The 22,110-nt window shown below is 30.4% G+C and overlaps 1 protein-coding gene across 3 annotated transcripts in view; it reads left to right on the top strand.

Moving 5' to 3' along the window:
* LOC111715544 (glycine receptor subunit alpha-4) overlaps positions 1–22,110 on the top strand; it is a 46,902-nt gene that overhangs the window by 16,525 nt on the left and 8,267 nt on the right. For all 3 annotated transcript variants that reach the window (XM_023490898.1, XM_023490899.1, XM_023490900.1), the window contains 7 exons: positions 2,112–2,161; positions 3,021–3,083; positions 8,739–8,800; positions 9,327–9,411; positions 10,575–10,605; positions 17,597–17,673; positions 19,724–19,815. In XM_023490898.1, the coding sequence (XP_023346666.1) occupies positions 2,112–2,161; positions 3,021–3,083; positions 8,739–8,800; positions 9,327–9,411; positions 10,575–10,605; positions 17,597–17,673; positions 19,724–19,815 (460 nt within the window). The remainder of the gene's footprint in view (positions 1–2,111; positions 2,162–3,020; positions 3,084–8,738; positions 8,801–9,326; positions 9,412–10,574; positions 10,606–17,596; positions 17,674–19,723; positions 19,816–22,110) is intronic.

Here is a 22,110-nt window from a genome sequence, read left to right as displayed (position 1 = left end):
AGTTAAGACACCGTGGTATTTATAATAAACAGAAAGGATAACTTCACTTGAGGGCTCAAGCATTTATGCTCAAATTTAAAAGTGCCCATCATAGGATATCGAGATCAAACGTTCAAGATTTATGATACCCCACAAAACACTTTCGGCCTAAAGTCCGAAACTTAAGACATCGAGTATCGCAATGAAACCCAGTTTCTGAAACCCGGTTTCATGAACGGGGTCCGGCAGTTTTGTAGATACCAATATGTTTGCTAAAAATTTATTTAATGTTGTTTCTTTTTGTTTTACGATGTCTTAGATTAATATCTACACAAATGTAGAGGCCCCAAAATGGAACTTGGGAGTTTTGTTCAACTCACTTAGATTTCCAGCTCAGATTGTTACCAACCCCTTTTATTCTTCTTACTGTACTTAAGACGAGTATCGTTATAAAAACCATTTTTGGAACCCGGGTTTCAAGAATGGGTTTAGGCAGTTTTGTGGATATCAATATTTTTGTTATGAAATATTATGTTACGTCATTTAGTTTCTTCATATTCTCCATTTTTTTCGAATCTCATAAAAAAAATCTACACAAATGTTAAGACCCCAAAAAGGAAACTCGAAGGTTTTCTTCAACGTGGATTTAACGGTTCTGTCAATATTTTAGAAAACTGTGACTTTCGATAACAATTTGACCCCTTTTACATAATTTTATAGCCTTTTATCTTAAATATTTTTTTGTTGGAATATACATTTGAATAAAAAATATTACAGGAACAAATCTGTAGGTCTAAAGACTGATGAGTTACAGACGAAAACACGTTTGATTTCAAATAAAATGCTTCTCTCTCTCGTTAGTTCAGGGTGCTTTACAGTTGTGTAGATTTTGATTTGAGAGCTTCGAAAAGAATGGAGAGTATGAAGAAACTGAATAAAATTATATTTTATAACAAAAATATTGATATCTACAAAACTCCATTCTTGAAACCCGGACTCCAAAACTGCTTTTTATAACGATACCTTGTCGTAGGTTTTGGGTTCAGTTATTAATTTTCCAGGTTTGACATATGTGTCCAACTTTGAAGTAATACATGACAAATTAAAGCCTGGAGCTTACAAGTTGATAATAACTACACAAGCATGGAAAATACAGGGTTACCCACAAAGGATAAGACTGTACAGGAAAATCTTGAAATACGAAGATCCTGCAGGGTTAATTTAGATATGTTAATTTAATGGTTTATTTAATGATTTGGCAAAGAAGACTGTAGTTTACGATTAAAGGGAATCGATAATATAAGGAAACAGATACAGTGATAACCAGAAAACTGTAGAATAGGAAGACGACATTAAAGCAATAATAAAAAGTATTTAATGCGGTTACAAAGCAAATAACTTTTGGAGTAAATTATAAAATCAGTTTTTAAGCCATTCGAGCCTTTTTACGCCTTACACTAGTGTTGTCTCATGTTCATTGCACTATTTAGAGTCATTAATTGAGTCTGAAAGTCGTCTCCTTAGTTTTCTGGTTATCGCTGTGGTAAAAATTCAATACAGTCGTCTTTGAAGACTCATCTTTTGAGGGTAATCCTGTGGCTTGGGACTGAAGACCCTTAACCCTATCCACAAGGGGGTTTGATTTTTTTCTCATCTGACCTAAAACATATCTATTTGTGTATGATACCAGAATAAAGCAGAGTAAAGGTCGTCTTTTCCACTCTTTTAATAGATAACGTACAGGGTTACCCACAAAGGATGAGACTATAAAGACGACCTGAAACTCTTACAATTTGACGATCCCAGGGTTAGATTAAGTCTTCTGTCCTAGATATAGTAATCTAATGGATTATCTAATGATTGGGCAAAGATACAAACAAGTTTATAGTTGCAGGGCATCAAAAATAAAAGTTTAAATTTTGTACAATCGTCTCTGAAGTCTCATCCTTGTGGGTAACCCTGTAGTTTAAGGTTATGTGAGTTATATCGGTTATGAAAGATTCAAATCCTTGCTCCACATTAGTTTAATAAGACATTTTGACATAGTTTGGTCCTTTTCAGTCTATAAAAATGAAAAAGTAGATAACCCCCCAAAAAAGTAAAAGTTTTGAATAAAAAAATATTTTGTTTAGTGTCCCACACTACAGCTGACCTAATATTTGAGTGGTTTCCTGAAGACAAGGTAGCATTAATCTTTGTTGGATTAATTTCCAATTGTTTGAATGATTTATTTTCATTAATTTGATTGAGATAATGCACTTTAGACTGATTAATCCTTTTTTGATTGTTTGATTTATTGATACAGAGTTGGGAACTTTTGAATGGAAAATATCGGGATTAAGGCTTGATCCACTCTTTTTCTTAATCTCGAGATTAAATAATGCTTGTTATCCTCTTGTTATTAATCTCAAGATTAATTAACCGATCGGGATTAAGGATATCCCATTCTAAAGCTTTCAGCTCTGGTTAGATCGTTTAAAATATCAATCAATCAAGGTACTCAGTAGTACCTTGATTGATTGATATTTTACCTTGAATAATTTGAACTTGTAGAATTGATGTTAACTTTTCTTAAAAATTGATTTGTGTTTGCTTTCTTGACTTTTTCATACTATTCATACTTGCTTGATTGATCTAAACTAGATGCTTGTTTATTTATTCGGTAAATTGATTAAAGTTTTCCTAATTGATTGGTTGATAATTCATTGATTTACATATTGATTTTTTGATTTATTGATTTAAATGATTTATATTATGATCAAAAAATGTCAAATATATCGATTTTTTAAAAAGTGGATGTCAATTGCAGTTGGATTCATAGATTGTTTGGATGAATTGATTTATTGATTGGATTGAATTATTTATTGATTGATTGATTGAATGGATCGAATTGATTTATTAAGTGATTGCTGGATTTATTTAATAAAAGTTTTTATATATATTGATTGATTAAATGATTGACAGATTGATTGAATTTTTAAAAATCAATTGATTGACTATTTAAAAACTAATTGATTAATTGATTGATTGATATATCCCAGGTTCCCCTTGTAGTAGAGGATCTTGAACTCCCTCAACTAGAACTAATGGAAAACACAACGGAGGTGAATACTGAATACTATTAGATAATACTGGGATTTACGTCAATATTTTGTGCGCAATCTCAATATGCGTCTTCAAGTCGCTTATTTAATGTGGGTCCCCACGTGGTTCTTTAATTAGCTAAATTCATATATTTCATTGAAATCTACCACTCTTAAAATAGCTTTGGAGAAGAATAAAGATGTTATAAATTTCTAAATAAATAAATAAATTGGCTTTTCACATACTTTAGAGAAGCTATGAGGTCACAAAGTCGTACCAGTAATTTTACCTGACTAAACTTTAAAAATTTTAAACCGAGCGTAGAACATTCCAGTGGATCTACCTGCTAAGTTCACATATCAAAATTTGAGGCAAATCGGTCAAGGATGAGTTATGATCGAATATACAAACAATGAGACAAGCAGAGATTACACCAATATATAAATAGAGTAAATATATGTATATTTAATATTGCTAGGGTTGGTAAATGGTAAAAACATTAATTGTCAGTTTACTCTAACTTGTTTACTTTAATATTCCATTTTGAGTTAACCCTATCACGGTTCTCCCTCTCCTGGTGGTTTGTCATGCAAAGTTAAAAAGTTAAAAAAATTTTGCCAAAAAAAATATTTTTGATGCAAAGGGTAAGGTGGAAAATGGTCAAACGGCGGGTCGGTGTTTAAAAAAATCAGAAATGGTTAATAACTTTTTTATCAATTAAGCTACAATGGATATAATTTATATATTTGAAAAGGTCATGAAAAAAAAAATACAATAACGAGTGTCATTTGTTAATATTTGTCAAAAGTAAAAAAAGTTTTTGAAAATTTGTTCGACTTTTTGAATTTTTTAAAATCCTCACTCACCCCTAACATCAATTAAAGTTAAAGATCTTAATTTTTTTAATGAGCAGGCCTTCAAAAGACTAGGGACATGTATCACACTCCCCTCTCAACTCTAAGGGCAAAATCATAGAAGGGGGGATGTCCCCCCCATCTATATTAGACAAAAATAGCCCAATCGGGATAGGGTTAAATTTATTCAAAATTAGTCTAGAACTTTATTTAGAACTTTGTTTAGATCACAGGATTTCTGTATTTCAACATTTTAATTTTTAATCAAAATAGACTTTATATTGACATCAGAAAAAATGTTGCCATGGCTCCGCAACTGGACTGCAGATTCTTAAAGTAGAGCACAAGAGCTTTCTAATGATGTATCATTTGTCATATTTGGACATAAAACATGTGATTTAGAGGGGGGGGTCAAATTGACCCCCCCCCCCCAGCGTATCCTGGTTTTCAAGTACCCCAGCAGAGATAGGGTTAAAACTCGCCATATACAGCAAGAAAAATCTGTGAAATGTTTTATTTTATTGTTTAATTAAATAATGTACAAAGAAAAATAACTTAGTTCCCTTACAGATCTTAATTTTTCACCAACACTCATACTTATTCTCTAGTTTTTATCTAAAAACTTCTCCCCCCCCCCTTCCCCCACAAGTCCCGGGTTTTATGCATAACAAAAAATAACTAATTTTAACAAATGACCGGTTTTAACAAAAAAATAAGATTTTTTTAAAAAGTTTGATTAGGGTGTAGTTAAGTAATTTCTGAGTAAGAGAAATTGTGTTTAATTATTAAAACTATATATTCTACAGAGGCGTATTCGGGAATTATATTTTAAAATGATATACAGTGAGAACCAGAAAACAGTGAAATAGGAAATGGCAAACAGTGTGTCTATTCTATAGTAACTTATTAGTTCACTTATTTAGTTACTGGAATTCTTTGTATCACAAAACACGGCAGTAGCCTGAGATTGGTATGCATTTTAATTTTAGTGTTACATTTGAGCCCAAGAACTATAGGTTTATTATAAACAAAAGAAATTCTGAACTGATCAAGGAAAGTTCACGTAAAACCAAGATACTATAATACAAGGAAAGTTATTTTAGAGGTGGACACATTTTTTGTACTGCAGTGCGGAAAAGTAAACACAAGACGGATGTCACAGTCTGACCTGGAATCCATTTTCACAAAATAATCTATGAAATATTCTGGTCGTAGGAAACTACTATATGAATTATCAAAATTAAATGCTTTTAACCTCCTCTATTCTTGTTTACAAATTCCGCGGCGGAGAGAACTGGTTTCGATATGTACAGAAAGTATACGCGACCGCAATTAACTTTCCTTGCATTAGTACCTTGACTAAAAACAAAGATTTATGTAATGCGTCAAATCTATATACTGCAATGGGAGGAAATAAAAACAAACAATTCGGGGGCAAAACATCATTCATGTACATGGGGTGGTGGTGAAAGGGTTGTGGAAGGATTATAAAAAAAGCCTGTAATTTTAAAATTTCTAGAAATAAGGTCGTAGTATTAAAAAACGACTTTGTGACCTCAAAACTATTTTAGTTTTTATTTTACATTGACAACTTCGGTTGTAAGAATTTCAAAATCCTTTAAATCTCTTTATTAATAGCTTTTCAAAAAAGTAGTTATTTTTGAAATTTACTTTAACTCGGAGTTAGGTTGCTAGTAACCACTAGTTATCAATTTCCCAAACTTATGTTCTCATGCCTTTTTTCTTCTTCAGAACTATTTTTTTCCGCATTTTCACCAACTCTAAATTTTCATTTTTTCATTATATTGAAATGATTTGACTCGACATAGCGCTTTATGGTCCCTGCAGTATTGAATGTATCAACATAAACATATATTGTATATTATATATATTTAAATATATTCATATATATTGCATATATATCTATATAATATATATTGTACATACTATACAGCTCTATTCTATTATTGAATGTAGAGTATCAACATAAACATATATTGTATATTATATATATTTAAATATATTCATATATATTGCATATATATATCTATATTATATATATTGTACATATACTATACAGCTCTATTCTATTATTGTTGATTGTGTAATTAAGACTTTGTTGGCAGCTTACAACACATCAAATAGATGGATTGATAGATAGATAGATAGATAGATAGATAGATAGATAGATAGATAGATAGATAGATAGATAGATAAATAGATAGATAGATAGATAGATAGATAGATAGTCTCCCCCCCGTTTCTTTCTGACATACTTAATCATCAATAAACGGATCTTTCGTCTAGTGTCTGAATAATGCTCAAACAATTTATTATATTTTTTTGGTATTTTCAACTTTCGACTAAATTCTTAACTTGGATCCAAAGGTTCAAGCTCTTATGCTAAAATTAATAAGAATTTTTTAAATTACTTCTTTAAAATTAAAAACAAGTATTTCTAGGGCTACAAAATAGTATACCTCAAATAGTGACTATGTGACAGGATCTATGTGACTGGATCTATGTGACTGGATTTATGTGACTGGATCTATGTGACTGGATCTATGTGACTGGATTTATGTGACTGGATCTATGTGACTGGATCTATGTGACTGGATCTATGTGACTGGATCAATGTGACTGGATCTATGTGACTGGATCTATGTGACTGAATCTATCTACGTGACTGCGAATGTCTATATATGAAATGGGAAACATTATTGTCAAATTTGTCATACTTTTCCGTGTTGTGTTTTTAAAAAAAGGTTTTTTTTACATGGAATTAGCAAGATGAACATTTTCAGAAATATTTAGTTAACATTTCAAAACCTCACTTTCCCATAAGAACTTTTTAAGAAATTTTAAACCCAGGAACTTTGCTAATTTGATTAATTACCGTGAAACCCTTAATAACGAATACATCGAAAGAATTCATCAAATGTCGCATTCTTCACTTTCTGATAATGGAATGTTGCAGATATTTAGTTTTTTAATTAAATGATTATATGGAACTCTTTAAAACTGTTCCCGCATATTCATAGCTATTTATTTATTTTCGCAAATACTGATACTTACGTTATATAGTATAAAACTCGTTGAAAAATTGTCAAGACGACATTTGATAAATTCTTCCGATGTATTCGTGTGTAGATAATTTTTTTGATTATATTCAATTGTGGCTTCTTTATTAAAGTGATTTACGGATTTCTGCTTGCAGGAATAAAAAATAAACTTTTTAGGATCAAACATTCTTCAAGATAGAAAAATTAATATTTTTCTATTTATTATTATTAAAGGGAACCGTTCTGAATCGGACATGGACCTCTTTAAATTACAACTTCCATTTCGCTTAAAAATTAAGAACAACGTTTTCTAGAGTATAGAAAACTGTTAAATGGAGCTTTCTCTTTCGTTAAAAAGTTTCTATTCGTTTCTAAGCTAATTTAATAACATGTTTTTTTGGACGAAAGGCAGTTTTGGAAGTTAATAATAATGATAAAAAAAATACTTTTCTTATCAAATCTTGATTATACCAAGTATGAAACTAATTGGCACTTTGTTGATAAAAATCCACATTCAAAAGTTTTCTTTGATACAATTTAAATAATTATTTGAGAATGTTTTTTTCATAACTTTCAAACTCATTCAGATTTTTTCTTTTGTGAAAATGAATCACAAAAGTACGCCAGAAAAAATATTCCGACAAAAATATGAATATTACAAAACTACCAAGCAGAAAGATGGGGTGAACAAAATATGCAAAATCAACGTTCATAGCGTTCAGGTGCAAATAAGATAATGTGATGTTTTTGTTTCTTCAGAGCTGAAAACTTTTGAATGGGATATCTTTAATCACAATTAGTTAATTAATATGGAGATTAACAACAAGAGAAGAACAAGCACTATTTAATCTCGAGATTAAGAATATAGAGTGTATCAATAATTAATTCCGATATCTACCATTCAAAAGTTCCCAGCTCATATCCTTCTATTTTCCTTTGAAGTTTTTCTGCGAAAATGACTTGCTCATTTATTGCTTATAAGAAGCAATGGAGAAACGCACAGAAAAATAGACTCTTCAAGTCAGAAAAACGACGACATCTTCCATTTTTTTTTATCAAATTAAGGTTTAAAGAGTTCTGTTGCAAATCGGGCATTGTTGATCATACTCGCATGGAGTTTCACTTGAAAATTCGCCAATAGTCCCTTTAAAGGGACTTGGATGTTATTTAGAGAGTCAACATTTTATTTACATCATCAGATTTAAAGAATTCTTTTCGGGGAAACTAACATTTTTAGCAAACTTTGAGATCTTTGTGTGGTGTGGAAAGTGAGGATAACAAGAGGCAATTAAATTACATTGAGAACATTATTTCTAATGGACATATATATATATATGTAAATATATTAATGGTAATTATTTGTATGTTTACTACAACATGGATATGTAAGAGTGAGACTATTGAACTATGTAAATATACTCATTGATATTTTCTATCCAATATTAAATTACATGGCATGAATATGGTATCTAACACAATTATATTATGTATACTGTACAGCTCCTATAGATCATATCTTTCATGTTAATTTATATCAATAACCAATATATTGATACATTTTTTTTATAAAACTTAATATTTTCTCCTTTCAGCTTATGAAAGTTTCTATTGGACTGGAACAAAAAACAATCACCTGATTTAAAAAAATTATCTTTATAATTGTAAAAACAAAACTAGGACTGAAGTTTGTTTATACTCCTCCTAGATAGTATAGCACAATTTATTTGTAAAAAAACTACATATTTTGATTTCTATTTAGGATTGCACAGCTGCATATTCAACAGGGAACTTTACTTGCTTAATGGTTGTCTTTAAGTTCAGGTCAAAATATTTCATTTAAATTTTTTTTTAAATGAGTTGAAAACAAGAAAAATGCTAATAATAATAGTAATGATAATGATACTAGGGCTGGGCACCTTCCAACTTTTTCAAGTCGTTTCGTTAACGGTTAGTTCCATCCGTTTTTAAATCAGATCTCAGGTTGCCGTTAGAGAGGGTAATAACGAAACTTCATTTCTTTAACGGTACTTTCCGTTTTTTAAAGTTACTGTTAGTTAACGATATCAATCTTATTAACAGCGTCAACAGACAATTTTCAACAAGCGTAAGTGTTAACAGCTCCAGCTGTTAACGGTACTGTTATTACAGAATTAATGGCATCAACATTGCGAAGAACTGAAAAAAAAAATTCGTTAACGGTTGATGAAGTCGTTAACGGCAGAGCGGTTAACAGTTAACGGTTAAGGGTTAATAATAATAACAATACAATAGTTATAATAAACTCAATATTGATGATAATGATAACAATAATAATAAAAATAACAATTATAAAAACATTTGTTTTTAGACGACGTCTTGGATATTTTATGTTCCACACATATATACCAACTTGTCTTATTGTGATGATGTCATGGATTTCATTCTGGATAAAGGTAAATAATAAGAAATATTAAAATATTCTTGATAAAGGTAAATAATAAGAAATATTAAAATATTCTGGATGTAAATAATAAGAAATATTGAAATATTCTGGATAAAGGTAAATAATAAGAAATATAAAAATATTCTGGATAAAGGTAAATGATAAGAAATATCTGGATAAAGGTAAATAATAAGAAATATAAAAATATTCTGGATAAAGGTAAATAATAAGAAATATAAAAATATTCTGGATAAAGGTAAATAATAAGAAATATTAAAATATTCTGGATAAAGGTAAATAATAAGAAATATAAAAATATTCTGGATAAAGGTAAATAATAAGAAATATAAAAATATTCTGGATAAAGGTAAACAATAAGAAATATTAAAATATTCTGGATAAAGGTAAACAATAAGAAATATTAAAATATTCTGGATAAAGGTAAAAAGAAGAAATATTAAAATATTCTGGATAAAGGTAAATAATAAGAAATATAAAAATATTCTGGATAAAGGTAAAAATAAGAAATATTAAAATATTCTGGATAAAGGTAAGAATAAGAAATATTAAAATATTCTGGATAAAGGTAAATAATAAGAAAATATCGAAATATTCTGGATAAAGGTAAAAAGAAGAAATATTAAAATATTCTGGATAAAGGTAAATAATAAGAAATATTAAAATATTCTGGATAAAGGTAGAAATAAGAAATATTAAAATATTCTGGATAAAGGTAAAAATAAAAAGTATTAAAATATTCTGGATAAAGGTAAATAATAAGAAATATTGAAATAATGAAAATCTATAGAATTTGAAACAAAAATATCAAAAGTACAGCTGCCAAAAAAACCAGACCGGAAAAAATATATTAGAAAAAATCAATTGAAGAGTTGAATTCCCGATTCCCACTGGTACCTATTTCAATAATTAGGAAGATACCGTCGTTTTTCTGTACCTCTTGAGTTCTGACAGTTTCATCATAAATCCTCAAGTCACTTTATAATAATTCACAGTTAAAAATTATCTATTTTTAGTTACAAAAACATGGATAGCATATCATTTTTACTGGACGAAAATTTACAGGGTACCATTGTGAATTGAAAAAGCTACTCTTTTTAGAGAGTCGCTTACTATTACGTCTATACAGGTCCTTTAAATATTTTGATATTTTAGCCAGAAGCTGTTCCTGCCAGAGTTACGCTAGGTGAGAGTTCTTTTATATAATCTGAGAGAGTTCTAAACTATCAAGAGCTATTTTTATATAATCTGAGAAAGTTCTAGAATTTTGAGAGTTATTTTTTTATAATCTGGGGAATTTTGAAAACTCTTGAGAGTTATTTTCATATAATCTAAGAGTGTTCTAGAACTCTCAAGAGTCTTTTTCTAAATTATATATGAGAGGTTTAAAACTTTCAAGAGTTACTTTAAATAATCTAAGATTTCTAGAATTTTCGAGAGTCATTTTTATATAATCAGAAAGAGTCCTAGAACTCTTAAGAGTAATTTTATAAAACCCGAGGGAGTTCTAGAACTCTCAAGGGTTATTTTATATAATCTGAGTGAGATATATAACTCTCAAGAGTTATTTTGTTTAATGTGAGAGAGTCCCAAAACTCTCCAGAATTATTTTTTTATAATCTGAAAGGGTTCTAGAACTCTCAGGATTTATTTTCATAAAATCTGAGAGAGTTATAAAACTCTCAAGAGTTATTTTTATAAAATCTAAGAGAGTTTTAAAAGACTCATTTGAGTTATTTATATGTAATGTGATAGAGTTCTCTAGAACTTTCAAGAGTTATTTTTATAAAATCTGAGAGAGTCCTAGAACTCTGCAGACTTTTTTTATATAATCTAAGAGAGTTCTCTCAAGAGATATTCTTAATATATCTATAAATATAGGTTGCAGTAATAGTAACGTCATACTTTTTTAAATATGAATGTTAATGTAAGGGCATACAGATGGTGTATATAGATGTAAGGACACAGATAATGTATGTTAATATAAGGAAACAGATGATGTAAGGATACAGATGATGTAAGGTTTATAACATTTTGGGTCATCTGAGGTTCCACAAAAAATACGTGTCATATCGGTCCAGTATTGCATTGTATCTTAACAAAACAACAAACAAACCATGCATACTAATTATATATGATAGATTTACATTATTGCAATAAAATATTTTATCCAACCTAAAAAATGAAATGAAACGAAATTGCTATTTTTGCCTTAATAAGACTTGCTTTGTAAAGTTATGTGATCTTTCAGTATTTTTTTTAAAGAAATAACAATTCAAAAAAATCGATATTTCACAAAAACTTGAAATTGCGTCTACGATTTTTATATCCTTTTTTGCCTATACTTGCATAAAAGTATGTAATATTTATATATTATGTATACTGTAAATCAAGGTTGTATATATATATATTATTTATATATCTACTGGATGATAATCTTCATGAATACACCATAAGGTCTGAACATCATTAACATTCAATTTTTCTTTTCTTAGACCAGTCTCAAGCTAATACAAAAATATGTAAACTTAAAGGGAGTGACTGGCTATGTAGGGTAGTTGAACTGAGTATACAGTATTGTCGAAAGCTTCTTGAGGCTTCATTTGAGACATATAAAACATTTGAAAGATCTGTAAATCCTGATTTTGAGCGCAAATTCGACGTTCAAAACTCCTGAATTGCGGACGGCCATCTCACAGAATGAGTTTTTTTTTAATTATTAATTAACGACGACATAAAATGTAAAAAAGTTATATAATAAATATGTAATAGTCAATGTGCGGAACATTTTGAGAAAATAAAAATTAATTGTCATAATAAAATTAAAGGAAATATATTTTATTTTCAATTTATTTTCGTCATGTGAACGGTCCCTGTTTTTCCCCCTGATTTCGCGGTTTTCAAACCGGATTTTTGGAAAAGGTTTAATGGTGTTCGGCATTATTTTCAACTGCGCACTATAGCGGTGTAGTTTAAAATAATACATCAACAAAGTTTAATAGTTTTGAGATTGTATTTATAGTGTTTCGGGAATAAAGCATTCCACCCTTGCATAAACGTCCGTGATTATTTCATTGTGTTAATTTTTATGCATGTTAAAAGAAAACATGTATGATAGTCAGGGTTGTATAATGGATATAGAATGGATTTTTTACGACTCAATTTGGTAATTTCCTAGACAACGAATTTTGGACCAACCCCTCTCCCCCCCCCTTTTGTAAAAATTGGTCCTATGGCCGCAGCGCGCCCGGCGCTTGGCTCACCAGTCTGTCAAAGCCGTAATAGCGCTCAGCCCAGAAATCGTCTTAGACCTTAAAACTTAAAAATAATGAAAAATAAATACTTATAATCAATTGCATATAAAAAAGAGGTCATGTACAAAATTGGTAAGAGGGGGGGGGGCGGTTTCATAAATCGCTCTTTTAGGTCAGACCGTCAAGGAACTATGACAGCAGTATAGGTCTGATGTACATTTTATTTTGTTAATCCGACCTACGTGCGGCGGAACTTTATTGCTATTGCTACTAAGGATCAGTGTTCCAGTTACACAAAAATTTGTTGGTCGAATGCACACTTACTGTAGGTCGTATGCATAACATTTTGTAGGTCGGATGCACACATTTTTAATGCCGGACTATCAATTTTGTACATATGGATATAATTGATCATGTGGCCGCAGCGCCCGGCCCCCTACATGTCCTAGCCGCGATGCTAAGCCCCCTAGCCGCAGCGAACGGCCCCCTAACCTAGCCTAACCCTAAATAATAAAAAATAAATGACAATAAATTTGCTGAAATTCATAAGTGGTCATGTACAAAATAGATAGGAGGGGGGGGGACGAGTTTGACCATGTCAGACTTTAAAAAAGCAGAATGCCGGCTCGAACATCGAAAGGCTATATAAATCTGTAATTAATGCAATTGTTAAAAATGAGCAAAGTATCAAAACAAACACTTACTGACCTTGTAAGCTTGTAATTTAAGAATTTTTGGAATTTAGATTTTTCAATAATTACGTAGGGTCCGTCATAGAGAACAATTTTTGGTCCAAAAATCGTATACTAGGACAGACCCAATAAAATAAATCAGTCGCGCACCCCCACACAATCATTGTCGTGTCTTTCCGGAACTTTTATGTTTTGTAGTCAAAACGATTAGAGCAACTTTTATTATTTCGGCGAAATTGAGTTTCTATTGTGTGAATTGTGTAGAAACAATTGTAATGTTTGCGTCATCTAAATCAGCTGATCGATTCTACATAAAAACGTTTCAGATTCCTCGGACCTATAAATATAAAATAAATTTATAATGCAGAAATAATTTCGGTAATTGGTAATTATATAAAATATTATACTTTAAATTAAAAGGAATTTCTTTCATTGGAAAAATTAATTTTAAACATGATTAATTGATTGAGAAAATTGTCGTCTTCATATATATGTAAACCGCGAAATCAGGGGTCGAAAAATAGGGACCGTTCACATGACGAAAATAAATTTAAAATAAAATATATTTCCTTTATTTTTATTATGACAATTAATTTTTTTTTTCTCAAAATGTTCCGCACCTTGACTTTTACATATTTATTATATAACTTTTTTACATTTTATGTCGTCGTTAATTAATAATTAAAAAAAAACTCATTCTGTGAGATGGCTGTCCGCAATTCAGGAGTTTTGAATGTCGAATTTGCGCTCAAACTCAGGATTTACAGATCTTTCAAATGTTTTATATGTCTCAAATGAAGCCTCAAGAAGCTTTCGACAATACTGTATACTCAGTTCAACTACCTTACATAGCCAGTCACTCCCTTTAAAAGAAAAATTAGAAAATAGTAGAAAATAAAACAAAATTTTTAGATCATAATTGTACATGACATTCTCCCCCGTCATAAAGGGCTAACCTCCCCCCCCCTCATCATGCTCACATCCGGGTTTAAACATCAACTATTATTTATTTATGAGTTTTGTATTTTTAGAAAAAAATCTTTAAACATTTTGAAATAATGAGGAGAAAGTTTGGAATTATAAATTTTGTGAGATATTTCTAACATTCTGTTAAAAACTTCTAACAAAATGATTGATTTCAGTGCTTTCTGTAGTTCGATATAATAAACAACATGTTAACTATCTCTAACAATGGCAATGTAATAGAATCTCCCTAATTCAGTGTGTGTACTGTCCGGTTTGCTTCGTAAACTGTACAACTTGGTATAGCCGCATTAAAAGTCAGCCCAGTACTTAAAATCAACGTGAGTTTAAAGTGGATTGTGATCAGGTTTACTTTTGTAAACTTTCTTACATGAAAATATAAAATCTGATCATTAATGTTCCATAAGTATTTTATCTCTCGCTGTGAGTTTCCTTTTGGAATATATTTATAAGTATGGCTGGGCACCGTTAAGGAACAGCGATCGTTTTTAATTGATGAACGGAATAACCACATCGTTTGGAAAATTAACGAATATACTTCAAATCATATTGTTTAAAAATCCAAACCAATCATAAATTGACGAATCTTAAACGAACATTTGTTGACTTGAAAATTCACTTTCTCGTAAACGTTTATCATATGTGAAATACCAAGAATTCAACCGGAGATTACAATGTTCAAATTTTTTTTCTTCAAAAAATGCTAAAATATTTTTTTAGTTTTTTCAAAATTTAAAAATCTTTCTTGTAACGACGACAGAATTAAAAAATGAAAAATTACAATCAAAACCATTAATTATTTTACAATAATAAAGTACAATTTTTAATATACAAAATATAAAGTACAATTTTTAATGATTGATATTCCAAAAGATAGTCTACATCGTTAGCGATTAATAATCGTTAACATTCAGCCATCGTTCAACATTGCTGAACTGTAAAAATAATAGAAAATCATTAATAAAAGAGCGGAACAAAAATAAACATATGGACAGCCCTATTTATATTCGCGCCATTAATTCTGAAAAAAAAACAATTATATCTCTGTATATACAGTGCACAAAAGAAGAGAAATAAATTGCTTTTTTTATAATTTTGAATGAAAAATGGAAAATGCAGTAAATGAACTGTTTATGTTAGAATTTAAAAAGCTTATTAACATTTTTGAATACAAACTAAAACAAAACTTCACATTATTGCAGATGCTAGACATTTGAAGGTACACATAGCTATGCATAGATACATTAGATATACAGTTAGAGACCCTTTATACATTAGATCTACAGTAAGAGACCCTTCAAATTGTGGGAAAGAAATAGGACTTTTAGCAAAGAGAATAGAATATATATTAAAGTGGAATTTACTAGAAACAAGTGTAAAACGGCGATTTTGTTGTACTGTTTCCATACAGAAGGTGTACTTCACATATTTGTGCTATATAACCTTTTGGGCCCTGGAACATCATTTTATAGAAAATCTAAAATCAATATTAAAAGAAAACAAAATTATGAAATAGGCTGGTTTCATAATTGACCAATGATCATTTCACATAGACTCTATGCCTTTCACTTTACAAACGATGATCTTCCGTTATAACTATAAATCAAATGATGTTTTTTATTCACCAAATTCATTTAACAAAGTTTATTTAAAAGCTTTAAAAAATTCGAAATTGAAATGGATAGTCTAGGGAACATACTGTATTAATGTACTCTACTGCATATAATTTGTGAACACTTACATGATTTGTACACTTTGAACTCCCTTTCAAACTGAAAGGTACTGACAAAATTCATACCAAGGTTTTCTGAACTCCACTCTAATAAATATTCTGTTCTCTTTGACTGTTAGACTCTAATCATGATTTCTAATTAGTCAAATAGACCTAAAACATTGCAATTGTCCAGTGTTCCCCATGCGTCAATAATCAGCAGGGTTTTGTTATGTGACAATAATGGTACGACTTTGCAACCTCGTAGCTCCTGTAGTTCTTATTCTAATCTAACGTCAAATTCACTCTATGAAGTTCAAATAAAGTTTTTCTTAAACTTTATTATTAATTTTTAGAAAAATAAACAGAAAGCTCTAAACATGTCAGTAAATTTATTGATAATTAAAATGTTCAAATTAAAATGTTAAAAACATTCATTTCAAAATTAATTACAATTTTAACTTTCAAATATTTACTTTTAAACAAATTTGAGTAATAAAATCAGATGTCATCTTATATTTGCCAAAATCATTCCTTTTTATAAAAATTTATTGCTAGGGTTTCCAACGCAAGTGGATTTTGTTTGCGCGCAATTGCAAGCCCTGTAATTGACCGCACAATTGCGCGGAATTCCGCGCAACGGAAATTTCTAATGGGTACCCTAGCTAGAAGAAACTCTGAAATTTGTTCATAATATCCAACCTACCGAAAAGATTTACTAGCTGAAAGGCCCGGCGTTGCCCGTGGAAAAGAAATTTGGAAAAAGTCGATTTTTTTAGCCTAAAACACCCGTGCATGAGTGTCCACAAAATAAATGTCAGCCCATACGGTCCAGCCGTTTGGCCTCCTATAGGCAACATATATATGTATGTCTTGTTTTATTATATAGAACTAGCTTAAGGGTCCGGCGTTGCCCGTGGAAATTTTTCTATTTGAAAAACAAAACAAAACAAAATTGAGAAAAAAAAATTCGAATTTATTTTTGGCCTTTAACTCCCCTCGGCCATCCATGAGTGTGCACAAAAAATTTCAGCCCAATCGTCCCACCGTGTGGGCGGCTATAGGCAACATATATTTGAATGTCTTGTTTTTTATATATAGATGAACATTTGATTTAAAATCAAAACTAGATGATCCGGTCCCAGTTTGTACTGTATCGCTCGGACATTGGGTAAATAAAGCAGATAAATAGGACTAGCCGGTGCAACAAGGTTGACGCGGTCAGACTTTAGGTTGAATTTACTTTTACTAAAGGGTTAGAGGTGCGTGTTCTGTAAAAATATCTAACAAAAATTATGTAATTTCAAAATGCTTTTGGTAGTATAATATGACAAACAAAAGAGAGGGGGGCGGGGGGGGGGGGTTGTCTCACTGTAAAGAATTTAGCTAAAAACAAGAGTATAGAGCAGTAAAATTAAAGCCAAAGGATTTGCGTAACTGTAAAGTCAACCCTCAGCTCTGTCTGGAAATATGATTCAACATTTCAGAGCAGGCTGAATTGGTGATTTTTAAATGACATTTTAATTTCTATTTAAGGCGTAACATCTCTTCTGACTCTATCTACTCAACATGCGAACAGTCAAAAATCTCTACCTCCTGTGTCCTATATAAAAGTAAGAAGAAGGGTACTGTAGCCCCAATTTATGTTTATGTTAGGGTAATATATATTTTTATGTTAAGCACACTGCTGAAAATGGACCATCAGGTTTCAAGTCAAAAGACCTAAAATTTTTCTTTGGATTATGTTGATATGCAGGCTACTGAGTTAAATTCTCAATTTTCAGAAAATGCCACCTAGGGAATTTTGAGCAGATCAATTTTTAAGAAATTGTCAAAATCAAGTGCATTCACAGGTCTTAAATTAAACGAAAAATTCCTTTCAAGACTTTAATCTGCTTCTTCTGGGTTTTTTGACGTTATTTTCTCAACAGTATATGACATGATCTCAAAATATTTTCATTTTTCTTTAACAGTCATGAAACTTATTGTAGCAAAAAATCAAACCCCTAAGTCATCTGCCTGACTGTCAAAATGCGGCCTGAAAAAGAGTTTTTATGTAATTTTTACTAATTTTACTTCAAAATTTTTTTTTCATGCAGTAATTGGGCAATTATACAGTTCACTTTAGGCTTTGATTTTTTTTGCTAAAACACGTCTGATGACTGTTAAGAAAAGTTTACAAAATTTGGGGACCCTGCAATCAACGGTTCTAAAAAAATAGAAAAAAACACAGAAGAATCTTGATTAATCTTTGAACCTACAATTACGAATGAGTTTAGACTTAAAAATGCACAATTTCTTTAAATTAAAATTCCCTAGGTGGCATTTACTGAAAATTTAGATTATAACTCAGAAGCCTGCATATTAATATATACCGATGAAAAAAATTAGGTGTTTTGATTTAAAACCTGATGGTTCATTTTCAGCAGTGTGTTAGGCTGCAATATATGTGTAATAAATATCGGGTTATACCATATTCCATAAAATTTGGCGTACGTTGTACATTATTAATAATCAATGTTTGTACATAAAACCCATTTATTCATTTGAACTGCGTTCCAAATGAATACTTAACATATTGGAAGAATCATGTGATATATAGGATATAAATCCTCAATTACGACTATTTCTGATTGTGCTGTAATACATACCATGATTTGCCTTAAATCATGTAATACAGATAACGGTGTAGGTATTGTAATTAAGTATATTAACTTTAACTTGTAACATATGGATTCGTAATAAAGTTATTTAGAATCAGAACTATACAGTGTAGAGTAATTTAGTTTCGTTGAAACATACGAATTTAGATCTTACCTTGTTGTAAGGTAAAGATCGATTAAGGGCTGGATAACTAGCCAATGCTTGTGTCCCTGGCGGGCATATAGACTTAGAGAAGGGCTGGATAAGTAGCCAATGCTTGTGTCCTTGTGTGGCATTTAGAGTTAGAGAAGGGCTGGATAAGTAGCCTATGCTTGTGTGCTTGTGTGGCATTTAGAGTTAGAGAAGGGCTGGATAAGTAGCCTATGCTTGTGTCCTTGTGTTGCATTTAGAGTTAGAGAAGGGCTGGATAAGTAGCCTATGCTTGTGTCCTTGTGTTGCATTTAGAGTTAGAGAATGGCTGGATAAGTAGCCTATGCAATTGTGTCCATGTGTGCCATTTAGAGCCTAATTGAAAGCTAGATTGATAAGCTACGCTCGTGTCCCTGTGTGGCATTTAGAGCCAGGTGGGTTGTGTCATGGCTGAATTGGATAGCGTACTGGTTGTGCCTGCAGACTGATACAGTTTGGATGACTTTTAAGAGTATGGCATTTACTACAGATGTATTTATGTTTAGGCAATAGATATGTTTTAGGTTAGGCAAAATATATGTTCATGTTTAGACAGAATATATGTTTATGTTTAGGGAATAGATATATTTATGTTTAGGGAATAGATATGTTTTAGGTTAGGCAAAATATATGTTCATGTTTAGACAGAATATATGTTTCTGTTTAGGGAATAGATATGTTTTAGGTTAGGCAAAATATATGTCATGTTTAGACAGAATATATGTTTATGTTTAGGGAATAGATATATTTATGTTTAGGCGATAAATGTTTATGTTTAGGCAATAGATTTGTTTATGTTTATTTTTAGGTAATAGATATTTTTATGTTTAGGCAATAGATATGTTTATGTCGGCCTGTACCCTCTTCGTGTTCCTCAGTCTTATAGAATATGCGTTTGTGAACGTTATGATGGGAGATATCAGGTTCGTTTATCTTCCATATTGCTAGAAAACTAGAAAAGAAATCGATTAGATTGTTAGAAATATATAAATAACATATGATTTTTAGACATATAGATCAGATCATTTGAAGTATATAAAAGAGCTTAAAAAACAAAGATTTATTGTTTGAAAAATAGATTAAATTGCTATAAGTAAATAAAAGATTGGAAAAATTATATATTAAAGTTTTATAAATATAAAATTGCTAAAATTTAAGAATATGATTTTCAAAACATAAGAAAACATACAAATACAGAGCAAAAATTTCTTAATTCATTTAATGTATGTAGTAGTTTAGAATTGTTAAAAGTTAAAATTTTGAATATTATATATTTTTCAACAAAACAAATTAACGAACAAATTAAAATTTTAAGGCCCTTTTGGCTTTTATGTGAATTCTGCATAGTTACAGATTTGAAAAAAATAGAAAATGAATAAAACTATTTTGAATAATATTATAATATATATTTCTTTTTCTTTTCTACATGCATGCTTACAGCACACTATTCTTTAAATACATTATATATAGAATTAGTATATTTAAGTATATATAATCCCTTTCTTCAGAAATAAGCACTGAACATAGCAAAGACAGAAACATATTGAATACAGAAACTACAAAGAATATAGAAAACTAGCTGAAGTGACCGTGGAATTTTTAAAACACTGGGGGAAAACCCGAACTTTGAAAGAAAAAAAATGTACCCATAAGTTTCCAAAAAAAATGCTAGCCAATTTTCTCTCAGAACGAAAGGTACAGAACGGTAGAAGGAAAAGTTTATTCATCTTCAGGTGTTTATACACTAGAAATACATAATAATTAGAAAAATACAGATAATGTTTAACTATTTACATATAAAAGTTTTAAGAAATTAGTATCAATTACATGCCAATGACGCTCTGGGGTACAACTAGATCCTTCAGTTAAACAGTCAACACTGACTGGTTTAAGGATACGTTTATATATCATGCAGTACGGTCAATGTTTGTAAACAAACCCGGACCAGAATAAACAGCAAATCAAGGAAAAAGGGGGCGTTCCATTTTCTTATATTAATTCAGTAAACCACAAAAGATCGCGATATAAAACTCGCGAAACAAAATCACGATTGAATTCAAATTAAATCCCACCTTTTGCTTTAAAAAATACATTTTAACAAAGTAGGCCAGAAATAAGATTTTCTTTCATTGGATGAATGTAGTTCAAAAGATTTACTAAGATTATATTTTCAATGACATAGATCCTAATTGCTTTTAAAAGTTATAAAGTTTATAGCTCAGAAATATGAAATACGGATTCATAATTCAGAAATATGAAATATGAATTTATAGCTCAGAAATATGAAATATGGATTTATAGCTCAGAAATATGAAATATGCGATGAGGGATTTATCTATTCAGAAATAATTGTATTCATCTATAGCAAGAAAACTATTTTTTGGTATTTCTAATGACAATGAATTCCAAAATTTTAAAGAAAAACTTCAGGATAATTATGAACATGGATTTGTCTGAAATCTGAAGAATTTGGTTTAGTAAATATCATTAAGCGATCCAGAAAGCAGTGTTCATTTTTTTATGTCTAAATTATCCCAATTTAAAACTATGCAAAGTGAACTAGACATAAGGAGAAGGTTGACTTTATGGATCATGACTGGTACGACAATGTGACCTCGTAGCTCCTTTATAGTTCTCAGATTTCTTTAATAAGAGGTGTTATGATTGAAAACATACTTCCTATGTTGTGGGACACCCTGCAGCTCCTTTATAGTTCTCAGATTTCTTTAATAAGAGGTGTTATGATTGAAAACATACTTCCTATGTTGTGGGACACACTGTAGCTCCTTTATAGTTCTCAGATTTCTTTAATGTGAGGTGTTATGATTGAAAACATGCTTCCTATGATGTGGGACACCCTGTAGCTCCTTTATAGTTCTCAGATTTTTTTAATAAGAGGTGTTATGATTGAAAACATGCTTCCTATGTTGTGGGACACCCTGTAGCTCCTTTATAGTTCTCAGATTTCTTTAATATGAGATGTTATGATTGAAAACATACTTCCTATGTTGTGGGACACACTGTAGCTCCTTTATAGTTCTCAGATTTCTTTAATATGAGATGTTATGATTGAAAACATACTTCCTATGATGTGGGACACCCTGTAGCTCCTTTATAGTTCTCAGATTTCTTTAATAAGAGGTGTTATGATTGAAAACATGCTTCCTATGATGTGGGACACACTGTAGCTCCTTTATAGTTCTCAGATTTCTTTAATA

Source organism: Eurytemora carolleeae, unplaced genomic scaffold (assembly GCF_000591075.1).
Source record: "Eurytemora carolleeae unplaced genomic scaffold, Eaff_2.0 scaffold1603, whole genome shotgun sequence".
In the NCBI taxonomy this organism is placed as follows: Eukaryota; Metazoa; Arthropoda; class Copepoda; order Calanoida; family Temoridae; genus Eurytemora; species Eurytemora carolleeae.
Note: the sequence above shows the minus strand (reverse complement) of the source record. Positions and strands in the feature narration are given on the sequence as shown.